Source organism: Rhinatrema bivittatum, chromosome 3, assembly GCF_901001135.1.
Source record: "Rhinatrema bivittatum chromosome 3, aRhiBiv1.1, whole genome shotgun sequence".
NCBI lineage: Eukaryota > Metazoa > Chordata > Amphibia > Gymnophiona > Rhinatrematidae > Rhinatrema > Rhinatrema bivittatum.
In genome coordinates this window covers 13,126,555-13,139,285 of record NC_042617.1, presented here as the reverse complement: position 1 = coordinate 13,139,285, position 12,731 = coordinate 13,126,555, and the positions used below count along the sequence as shown (strand labels likewise).

The window sequence follows — 12,731 nt, the reverse complement described above, 5'->3', positions numbered from 1 at the left end:
CGGTCAAGCGTATTGCGGTACAAGAAGCAAAGGAGAGCTGGTGAACAAATCTGACTGAATACAGCAGATTTCAAAGAATTTATAATAAATCACATTAGAAACTGAACAAGAAAAATACATTTCTAGTTGTCACAAAACAATGTACAATTTCTCCATTAGGTTTGCGATGTCCAATAAAACGAGGATAGAAGATCCCACTTTCTGCAGTGGCTACCATTACAGGCACATGCAATAAGGGGATCAGCGCCTCCACAACGTGCCGCGAAACTAATAGCGCTCATCACATGCAAATGCATGTTAATCACCCAAAAATGCAAAAAAAAAAAAAAAAGTGTGTCTAAAACGCAGTTTTGTGCTCAGAAATTAACAGACTTTTCTGTACATCCTCCTACTTAATATTGTGGCGATATTAAGTAGGACCCAGGAAGCAAATCGGAAGCCGATCAATGATGCTGGAAAGCAGGACAAACGGTAGTGATCGGTAAAATCAGGGATTCTTTATTGGTGTTAGCCCGACTCTGACCGAGTTTCGCTCACGTGGGAGCTGCCTCAGGGGCTACTGTACCAATGGCAGCTGGTAATGTCTCACATGGCAAATGTGAGAACTACACCACATATCAATTGGGAACACTTTCCAGTTGTAATCCAGATGATATTTCTTATAATGAAATAGCACTGCTGGTGCGATGTATTTCTTTGTCACGTCAATAAAGAATCCCTTATTTTACCGATCACTACCGTTTGTCCTGTTTTCCGATATTAAGTAGGAGGAAGGAAAACTTTTAAAAAGTGAAAAAAACCAGTGCCGGCAGACAGGTTCAGGAAACAGAACAAGCACCCGTTTCCCGAAGCTGTGGCTGTGCGCCGATTAGGAAAACTGACCCTGATAAATTCAGCATCTGTTTTTACTGACCGGTGGACGGCCGGTGACAGCCGACCGCTCGCAAGCTCCCGCTGTCAAGGAGGTGTTAGATGCGCGCAGTAGACCCTAGCGCCTCCTTGACAACGCGACCCCTAATTTAAGTATTGCATGGCGCCCCCAGGAGAGGGGACCCCACAGAGGGGAAGCTTAGAGAGCTCTTTGGGAGAAGGGATTGAAGTAAAAGCCTTTGCTCCCTCTTCGTGACTTGACAGATGTATTGTTTTGATCTTTCTTTCACAGTTATGCTGAATGAAAATAAGAAATGTCAGGTTTAAGCTTCCTGATGGGAACCTTACTTAACAAGTAGGGCAAATTCTTAATTTTGTATCTAATCACTGATCCTGCAGATGAAAAGATAAGGATAGGACTTCAATAAACCACAATTTCATAGAAAAACGTGGGCAGCGGCATGCTAAACAGGGCCTGGCTTTTCAGGAGATACCTAAGGAATATGCATGAGATCTGCATGATGCACACTGCCTTTTATGCATATTCATTAGGGGTATCGGTTTGCAGCCCCTGTGCTAAAGGAAACGTTGAAAGATGAAGGTTTGGTGTTATAGATGTGCATACACAACACAGCCACATGCCTTTAGGCACAACATTACCCTGCTGTGCCCAGCACACAGCACTTTATCCATGACAACATATCAAGCCTTCCTCCTACTTCTCTCAAAGTTCAACCAAAGCAATGGTTCTCAGGGCCTTGCTTTGGAGCTACGAGGGTTTTCTCCATGTTTATCCTCTTGTCTCTCACCATTAAGCCCAGCCATTACAGTGATAATCCATGGTCTTCTTAAAAAACCCAGTACAAGTGCACTCTGGAGGCACTGCCAGTGTGTCCCATTAGGCGAACTAAACGATCGCTAAGGTCGCCAACGAGCAGCCATTGGGGCCGCGAGAAGAGTAGAGACTCGGCTGGCTGCGAGCATTGCCCATCCTGCTCGTGGCCGAGAAAAGCACACACTTGGCAGGCCACGAGCGACGTGTCAGCGAATGAGATCAGGGTAGGACTGGGGGGAGGGGGCACAAGGCAGAAGGTTCACCTGGGCACCTACCCACCTGGGTACCTACTGGGTACTTGTTCTTCCTGAGGTCTGAGTGCTCTCTCTGCCGCATCTCCAGCCTCTCCTAGCCTGAGATGCAGTAGCAGGATCTGGATCTGGGAATCAAACTCAGTTCTCCTGCACGTGTGCTGCCGCTGGATTCCATTGGACAACCCATAATTGCTCTTTTGATTGGCTACACTGCATCTGAATCTGAACTGACCTTACACCTCCCCTCCTGTGCAAACTGGAACACCTGCAGCTCAATGACCAGTAGAAATAGTTAAGCAGCTGTACCTGAGTCACAGGATCTTTTGGTTGGTGTGGTTAACGAGACGTACGTTGTATCTGTGCAAGGCCCACCTGGAAGCAAAGACAATATACGTTACTAATCCACTCGAAAGCAAAAGCAGATTATATAGGGTCAGTAAAACGGGTCCTGTTCTTTAAGCCATGCTCTACTGGAACATTTCTGGAGTGTACATTTAGTTGCCAGGAGACTTCTTCCTGCACAGAGAAAACTGGCGCATGCATTACCCCTTGGTGTTAACTCCTTATCCTCATCGGAAGTCTGCATGAAATCAAGGAAACAGGAAGGAGTCTCTAGGCTTTCCATCAGAGCTGACTTCATAAAGTTTTCCTAAGTGTTTAAACTGTGAAGTGTTATGATCCTATTTGCTTAAGAGGCACTGAATAAACTGTTAGACTAATGCACAGTGAATTGCAAGGTTTGTTTACACATTTAGGCCTCTTTAAAGTCGAGAAACTCAAGCCATATCATAATGGCCGAGCCATGCTAGCAGTGGGCAAAATCTTAAATAGACACAATTTCCCCCTTCACTAAGCCACCTCCCCCCACCCACTACTAAACCTGGCCAGCCTGTCTGGACAGCACCCCGCTCCCCCCTTTCACCTTTAAGGATCAGATCAAGGAAAGGCTGCAGTATTGCAACAAGGAAAAACTAGACCAGACAACTTGCAGTCGCTACTTGTTGTCAGTTTCTGTATCTCCATGTTTTGAAGAGCCCAATTTTAATCTCTTCGATGTTACAAATTAGGAGGCTTTAATGAGGACCTGGAGGAGCCACCTGGGACTCCTGAGACCCGCGAGGGGCATTGCTGCCCAGCGCCGACGGAGCACTCGTGCTCTCCCCAGTCTTTCTGTCTCCCGATGCCTCAATCAATGCTTTTCTGGGCCAAGCACATCTTGGCTCACGTCATCGAGGCAGTGCTTTCAGAAGGGCTCATTAAGCTAACCAAGCAACTCGATGCATTCATTCCAGAGCGCAGGTCGATACGATCGAGAAACAAGTGACGATATAGCACAGCTCTGAGGACCGGACAATGTTACACACATGAAGGAGAGTTCAGAACAGCCAAGAACTCTGTCACAGTGCATAGGAAAGGGGTTCGTATTTATACTGTTACTGCTAATGAGTGATAAATGCTCAGTGTAAAAAAAAAAAAAGCTGCATTTAAAATTTAAAAATGCATTTTTTCCCTTGAAGAAAACCCAATATATAGGAGCAGGTTCTATTCCAGTAACTCTAAAGGCTCCTTATCTCCTTCCATCTAGGACCTTAGTAGCTATGAGCTCATTTGGACCTGCCAGCAAATTAACTCATGGCTTATTTTTATTGTGGATGATGTAAACCAAAGCAGCAGCGACTCTTAGGGCAAAATGTAAATTTGCTATAAAAACGCTGACAGCTCTCACTTTATTAAAGGTGCAAAGCTGCTGGGACTGTTCTTTTCTTAAGCAGTTCTGGTTTAAGAGACAAAGAAAATCATCTTTGTCGCATCATTTGTAAACCGGCATGATGCGACTCCCATCGCTAATGCCGGTATATAAGAAATTTAAATAAATAAATAAATAAATAAATCTTCACAGCCTCCTGCTTTTCTCTGCAGGCCAGGACTCTGAAGTGACACTGGACAGCGAAGTCCAGAGAAGAGCGAGCTCAGCTAGAAGCCAAAGGTGGGACAAACCAAAACCAATTCCTCCACACATTGATCCTTTTCACCTGTTTTTTTTCCCCCCAAAATAATTTTCATTGATAAGAGAGGAAACAGCCTCCCCAAATAACACATTCCATGTAGACATCAAAGAGTAGAGCAGCAGAGAACAATCCTCAACAGCCAGGAAACAGGAAACAAATGACTGCCGGCCTCTATGGAAGCGGTCACCCCCATTTATTTATTTTTTTATTTTTTATTTATCAATTTTACAATTTTAATTCAAGAATACTTGAAATTGAAATACATACACTACACACGATTCAAATCATTAAGTAAATAAACAACACAAGATAAGGACCATAGCATATTTCCATAATAGTAATTTCAATTGCAATCCTTACTATACAAATCTGTGTAGTATATTATTTTATAGCCCACAATATGGATCCAAGATTCACACAACCTTAAGGAAATTTATACATCAATAATCAAATATTGGGTGAGTTATTTTTCTATTAGACCTTTTGACACACCTTTAGAAGTTTACATATCAAGTTACAGGAGAGGAGAATTCAACAGAATTTTTTTTTACTAGCGATAAAAGATGTTAATTGAGAGGGTTGAAAAAAAATAAAAGAATTGCTTTGAAACTTAACCAGGCACTTGCAAAGGAACTTTAACAAAAACAATCCACCCATCTCCAACACTTGTGGCTTTAACAACAAAAATTGTTGATGCCTTTTCTGCGTCAGCCTCGAAAGGTCAGGGAATATCTGAACTTTAAGGCCAAAAAAAGTTTCAGTTCGATGAGAGAAATATTTCTTAAAGACCCATTCTCTGTCAGATTGAAGTAGAAAAACTATCAAGGTTGTTGGTGTAGCTACACTTTCTTCCGATTGCTCAAGCAATTCTGAGATATTCATAGTTGGTGTTTCTCTAGGGACCAATATCTGAAAGTTATCTAAGTCAGACTCAATACTTTTCTTTGGTGGGATATAAAAGACTTTAGATATAATAGGGAGAGTCTCTTCAGTAATTTTTAAATTTTCAATCATATATTTCCTCCATAGATCTTTAGCCGCCATATATGGCAGTTTTGGGAAATTAATGCATCTCAGATGCCTAGCACGCATCTGATTATCCAAAATTTCCACTTTCTGATGAAGAATTTGATTCTCTTTAATTAATTCACTTTGAAGATTGTTCAAACTTTCCATTTTTACATCTATAGATTGTATTTTCTTTGTTTTTTCCAAAAGCTCTTTTTCAACATTCAGCATTTTTATTTCTAGATTTTTCACAGATTTAGCAGTTGATAAAATCTGGCACTGGATATTGCTATTAGTTTCTTTTATTGCTTCCCAAATAGTCTGTAAGGTAAAAGTTTGTGGTCTTACCAGCTCACAGAATTGAACCGGACCTTGAATATCTTTACCAACGCTAGCAGAAATCCCTTCTCTCAAATTTTGAGGCAGTTCTGGCGTCTCCCCTCTCTCCACTTGTTGATCCACTTCGAGTGTTTCTCCCAACTCGAAACCCGGATGTGATATCGTGGAGAGACTTCCCTCCGACAACGTAGGCTCTAGAGATGGACCCATTTGTTGTACCTCTGGTTCCTCTCTTTGTTATTCATTGTGTCTCTGCGCTGGGTTTTCGGGCGGGCGTCTATCCTCCGGCGAGAATACCAATGACTGCTCAGGGCTGCTTCCGGACTCATTTTCCCTCCGAACCGTTGCCAGTGAGCTCCTGCCTGGAGTCTCAACTCCCCGGCGTATGTGGGTGTCCATTGGTCCCAAAACCGCAGGAGCCGAGGGGGGCTCTAGAGCTAGCCGCTCCCTCGCTCTCTTCTTGCAGCCTGAATGCGGCATCAAACTACGGTAAGGCAAACTGGAAGGAGAGACGCTCACACACGTCTTACCTCTCCGCCATCTTGGATCTGCACCCCCATTTATTTTATGTTATAGGAAAGATGGCCCCCCCAGACTTCCAACTACCTCCCCCCCCCTAGCTACTCACTCCAGTATCCAACACCCCAGCAACCCATCCGCACCAAAGAATACCACATACATCTCCCCCCCACCCGAGCTTTCCCCCGAAGACCACTCAGACGTGTAGCCAGCACTTATGAGTCCATTTTGTAACTCCTGTGGGAACAGAGCAAAGCAGTTATTCAAGCAGGTAATATATAGTTTATCCGGTTTTCGTTTACCGGTGAGGAAGTCCATTCTTTCCAACTGCACAAGTGAAGCCATTCTTCCAAATCAGGCTGCGTGTGTAGGCATCGCGTTCGGGACCACCCAGTCCGCCAATAGGGTGCGGCAGGTTAACAACACAGCCATTCGCTCACATTTTGCCTTTGAGTAACTCCCTGGAAGGGAGGGAGGCTGTGAGTTCGCCAGTAGCACCCGTCCGGGACACGGTAATCCAGGACAGACATCCAAAAGGCCGTCAGCAGCTCACAATTGAAAAGGCGATGGAAAAGGGTGCCCTCCTTTTTGCAACATTTAAGGCATAAGGGAGATTGTGCAAGCTTCATCTGAAACAGACAAACATCATCACAGTAAAGACCATGCAATATATTAAATTGGACTTCCCTTAAGCTCATGTCCGGCAATTATTTGTATAAGGCCATAAAGAACGCAGTCATCTGTTTTGCAGAAATTGGCGAGTCCAGAGTAGTGGACCATCTGGCGGCAAGATATTCCATACGATCCCCCTGCCGCAGCTTGAGTCCCATTATTTTCCAGCCAGTGATGGTATTAGCAAGGCAAGCTACATCAAATATCACCTTTCAATTTCACTATACCACTTGTAACGTTTCTCCTTTCTCTGATGTATCTGAAAAATGTTTTGTCACCTCTCTTTACCTCTTTGGCAATCCTTTCTTCTGCTTGACTTTTTGCCGTCTTGATTACTTTCTTTGTCTCCCTCAGTTCCACCAGATATTCTTCCTTGTGCTCCTCCCTTTGGAATCCTTTATATTTCTTGAACGTTGTTCTTTTAGCTTTTATTTTGTCAGCCACCTCCTTTGAGAACCAGATAGGTTTCATTTTTCTCTTGCTTTTCTTTACTTTTTTAACATATAGATTAGTTGCCTTGGTAATTGCTCATTTTAGTTTGGTCTATTGTTGTTCCACTTCTCTCTTGTTCTCCCAGCCTTCTAGTTCTTCCTCCAGATACTTCTCCATTTCATCAAAGTCTCTGTTTTTGAACTGCAAAACTCGGGTCTTCGAGCTTCTTCTCCGTATCCTATTTGTGATATGAAACCATACCGTTTGATGATAGCTGGTGCTGTGGTGGGCACCCACCTGGACATTATCTCCATTAGTGAGTACTAAAAAACCAGGATTTAACCAATTTCTTGAATTTCAAATAACTGCCTTCCAAACGAATATCCAAAAGCAATGAATTCCAAAGCTTGGGGACCTGATATTGAAAAACAGACTGTCCAGTACCCTCTAAATAAATTTCCTTCAGAGAAGGCAACTTAAGACATTTTGAGATGATCTCAAACATTGTAATGGTTGATAAGGAAGAAACAAATTGAACACATGTTCAGGAAGATCCTTGTAAGTTACTTTTTGGGTCAAAGCAGAGTACTTTAAACAAAATTCTACAATGAAAAAGAGAAATATGGTCAAATTTTGATAAGCCCTTTATAATCTTAGCAGATGTGTTCTGAAGCAAGTGTAATCTTTTTTAATTTGGTTTCAGTGATTCCTAAATACAGTACTTAATTTTTGAATGTACTAATGCACAAGATAACAGTCAAATCAGATACAGACAAACAAGAGTTTAATCAGCAGATCATTCTAAGACTGGACAGTATGGACACCTGCTTGTTCGTAGATAATGTATGATCCAAATGCATTCCAAGAATTTTAATATTCTCCTCAAGAGATATACAATTATTCATAGAGGGCCAGATTTTAATAGATACACGCAGGCGTAGATTTGTGCGCACAACCCGGCGCGCACAAATTAACGCCCGATTTTATAACATGCGCGCGCAAACACGTGCATATTATAAAATCCGGGGGTCGGCGCGTACAACAGGGTGCACACTTGTGCACCTTGCGCGCGCCGAGCCCTAGGGGAGCCCCGATGGCTTTCCCCGTTCCCTCCGAGGCCGCCCCACCACCTTTCCCTCCCCTCCCTTCCCCTATCTAACCTGCCCCCCAGCCCTATCTAAAACCCCCCCTGACCTTTGTTTAGTAAGTTGCGCTTGCCTCTGGACAGGCGTAGGTTGCGAGTGCCGGCGTGCAATCCCCCAGCACGGCCGCTGTGCCGGAGGCCTCGGTCCCGTCCCCTGGGACATACGTGGTGCCGGGGCTTGCGTGCGTTGCCGGGCCTCCGCAAAATAGGCTCGGTGCGCGTAGGAGCGGGTATACCCGCGTAACCCTTTTAAAATCTGCCCCAGAGAGTGGCAACTTAATATTTGACTTACAATGACTAAACTAAATAGCCTCAGATTTTTGTGGGTTCACCAATTTGTGTGTACTCAACCAGTCAGCGATCTTATTCAAACAGTCATTAAACCTAGTAATATCCAAAGTTGAATCTGAGTTGAAAGAGGCAACAACTTGTATGTCATCTGCATAAACATAACTGTAGCCCTGCTCATGAATGATTTCGGAAAGTGGGGCCAAAAAAAGGTTGAAAAGAAGAGGGGAGAGGATAGACCCTTGTGGAACACCACATTCTTTAAAGCTGATATGTCATCACCCCATTTGACCCTAAACTGACCTTTGAAGGTTTTATTCACCTCCTGAAGGCCTCCACCTTGAATATATTTACTCCTATCTACGGTAGAAATAAGTCTGGCTGGGCCTTCCTTTTGTACATCTGCTTCTAGGTTCTATGGGACAAACTTTGCTCAAATTATCTGCTTTACCTCCTATGGAAAATTATGAATCTGTGTCATAATAAAACAAATCCTAATCAAAGCTCATCAAAACACTAAAAATTGTACATTAAAAATGAAAAGAAACATAATTCCCAATCATTTAAGAAAGGAAAATTTAACGGTAATGAATTCCACAAGGTTGGAGCCTGATAGCTGAACATATGACAATAAGGTGTGCAGGCCTGATTTCTATGAGAGATGATACTCACAAGAGCTCTAGTTGAGAGGAGTGTAATGATCTTGCAGGTATATAATAAAGCAACAAACTTGCCATATATTGTGGCTGACCTACATTTAACGTTTTAAAAGCAAGAAGCAATATTTTGAACTTTATTCTACACAAAAGTGGGAGCCAATGAAGATTTGACAAAATTGATCCCATATGATCATTTTCTTAATACATAAATAACCTTCACCATAGTATTTTACAACAGGTGTAATCTCAGAGAAGAAATGAGAAGACCCCAACATAAAGTACAGCAATAATCAATTTGACTAAGCACAAAAGCTTGACACGCTTGGGCATACCTAACTGGTCTAGGTTTCAGGATATCCATCGTGAATTTGCATGAATAAATCTTCAAACATTGGAGAATGAGTGCATGCTAATATATCTCATGCATATGCATTGTGACAATCCTAAACCCAATTGGCTAGGTGAGCCTTCAAGAGAGGGTTGAGGAAAACTGAAATAAGAAACTGCAACATTACCCATAGCACCTCTGATTTTTTTGGATTCACCTTAGGTTTATGAGTAGTCAACCAATAGGCAATTCCATCAAAACAAGCATAAACATTTTTCAATTCCTCAAGATTTAGTTGATGGATATAGGTTACCACTTGAATATCATTGGCAAACAAAACCCCACTAAAACCTGCTTCCTGTAGCCAAAGGAGCCAAATACTGAACCTTGGGGTACCCCAAACAACAAAAGCTGAGGCTTTGAAATATCAGATCAATAAGATCAAAACATTCACCTCCAAGCCCTCTAAACAATTCACCAATAGTTCATGATTAATCGAATCTAAAGTGTAAATACTAACAGCAGCAGCTTTTAACCCAATCTCATTCAGGAGGGCAACTAATACTGTTTCTGGATTATAACCCCACCTAAAACAGGGCTGTCATGAATGCAATGGATTTGTATTACCTAAAATATTTTGAAGTCGAGTTACAGCTACTTTCTCAAGTAGATTTGAAATAAATGGGCAATACAGGGTGACAGTTATTAATATCAGTTTATTCCAAGGATTTGTTTTTATTTTCAATAAAGATGAAACACAACCTTGAGCGAAGCTAGAATTTAACCACTGAGAAAATTAATTCACTCAAATTCAACTCAGATTATTTTACAAACTTAGGCCTAGATTCATCATTCTACAAGAAAGGGGCAGAGGGATGATAGCGGGCAGCCGGCCGCATCGAGGCAGCGCAGATTTCCCTGCCACGGTGGGGCAATGCGGCACACTAACGCCCCCCCAGAGCACCACAAGAAAAGGTGTAGTTATTTCCCGCAGTGCTGCCGGCGATAATGTGAAAAACATTACTCCGCCCACACTCCTCCCCTTCCCTCAACTTGAACAGTATCGCCGCGACGGGGCCGGTATCGCAGCTTGATAGCTGGAAAAGAATCCAAAGGAGAAGAATTCATTGAAGCTAAAATCTTACCAGTTTTGAATAATACAGCTAAATTAAAAGATGACAACTTGCTACAAATTGACGACATTTAGAAAGCACCAATGAATTATCAAATGGTAAACTGCAGCTGCCAGCAGACTGCGTCAGGGAAATTCTTGGAGGCCAGAGTCACATTTTTGAACATTTTTCACCGCCAAATAAACATTTAACAACTTTTTATTCTTACTCACTAACATTATGATAATTCCAAAGCATCAGCAGACAATTCACACTGCACTTTAGAAACCTTTACCTCAAAGAAAAGATGCAAATTCTTCTGAGGAAATGTGACTAGGTGTAAGGGCAGCACTTTGTTTTTACAGGAGAAAGCAGAAACCAATCTAAATAATAATTTAGGGTGATATTCAAAAGTAGTCCACATTTCGGTTGTTAAAAGGCCTGAGGGAGTAGGCCCTGCTCAAGCTGCTTTAATCTCCAGTGGAGAACTTTTGGATATTTCTGTTATCCTGAAGACTACTATTGTTAGTGTGTCACATAGATCTACCTTATTATTGACTTTTTCTTCAAGTTATGAGCGTGATTTAATTCTTCGACTGTATTTTCAAGCTATACATATATCTTTAGGGAGGGTAAAGCTTTACATTTTTCCTGATTTCTGTGGAGCTACACAGGCATGAAGAGCAACATTTCAAGATATTCGTCAAGAGGCTGTGGATTTGTTTTTTCTTGCGATTCCCTTGTAAATGCACTATTACGATTTCCTCTGAGAAATTGTGTCTTCTTAGAACCTGTTCAGCTTAGATCATTTATTAATGCTCAAGTCCCTGATGATGTTTAATATTGTCATTAAATGTTTTCCTTATAGGAGAGAACTTGGTTAAGATAGGCTCTGTTTTATCATGTTTAAAGAATGAAACGTATAACGTCCTCCTCACTGGAAGATGATATTTTCCCCCTTTTTCGTTTTTTGTAGGGTGTGTACTCTTTTCTTGATTTTTCTCACTTTTCTGGGCTCCCTCAAATTTGTGGTTTATTAGCATTTGATTGTAATTCCTTTCCTTTTTGTTTTTATCATTATCATACTCAATGCTATTTCTGTAGCAAGTTTGTGCTTGCGTATAAAGCAGTAGATAAAATGATAACTAAAAAGTTAAATGATAAGTTATTGATTATTAGAACCAAGTCTGCTATTTCATGTTTGAGTTCTTGGAGAAGTCTGGGATGAAAACTATCTGGTCCTGGTGATTGTTATCCTTGAGATTGCCAGTTTGATGTATTACATCTTTCAATATTGCAGAGATTTGCTTTAGTTGCTCAGAATTAGCACCAAAGAATGGTTTTGGTATGGGTACATCCCCAAAATCCTCTTCGGTAAAGACAGACACAAAGAATTCATTCCGTTTTTCGGCTCCAGTATTTCCTTGTCCTCCCTGAGCACTCTCTTTACCCCCTGGCTTATTTAGCAGCCCAAATGACTCCCTCAGGCTTTTGGCTTTGAATGTACTTGAAAAAGAATGTACTAGCTTTTACCTCTGTAGCCAGCTTGTTCTTGGCCTGGCCCACTACTGTTTATATTGAACTTGCCAGTACTTATGCTCTTGTCTACTTTTCTCATTCAAGTCTGCTTTCCATTTTGTGAACGATGCCCTTTTGGCTTTAACTGCCTCTTTCATCTCAACATTAAACCATGCTGGCAGTCGATTGGTCTTCCTTTGACCTTTTTAATGGAGGGAATGCATATTTTATTGGGCTTCTAAGATTGTATTTTAAGCAACGTCCATGACTCAGGCAAACTTTTAACCTTAGCAATTGTTTTATTTACTTTCTAACTAATTTCCTCATTATAATATCACTTTTTAAAGTTATATGCAGGGGCAGTATTTTTACTTAATGCCCTCTTTCCAGTGATTATGCCATATTTGATTGCATTATGATCACTATCGCTAGGAGTCCCTTCTACACCATGTAGTGTGTTCCACTAAGGACTAACCTGAAGTAGCGCTTCCTCTTCTTGGTTCCAGGACCAGCTGCTCCAAGAAGCAGTCATTTATGACACTGAGCAATTTAACTTCTCTAGCATGTCCTGATGAGACAATGATCCTATCAATACTGGGGTAATTGAAGTCTCTCATTGTGTTGCCAAGGTTACTTGTCTTTCTAATTTCTGCTAGCATTTCATAGGCTGTTTCTTCATCTTGGCCAGGTGGATGGTACTAGACACCCACTGCTATACTTTAGCACACATGGAATTTCTATCCA

General features: G+C 41.7%; 1 protein-coding gene across 4 annotated transcripts in view; it reads right to left on the bottom strand.

Moving 5' to 3' along the window:
- Positions 1-12,731, bottom strand: part of ZFAND3 (zinc finger AN1-type containing 3) — a 558,612-nt gene that overhangs the window by 111,555 nt on the left and 434,326 nt on the right. For all 4 annotated transcript variants that reach the window (XM_029592911.1, XM_029592912.1, XM_029592913.1 and 1 more), the window contains one exon: positions 2,266-2,331. In XM_029592911.1, the coding sequence (XP_029448771.1) occupies positions 2,266-2,331 (66 nt within the window). The remainder of the gene's footprint in view (positions 1-2,265; positions 2,332-12,731) is intronic.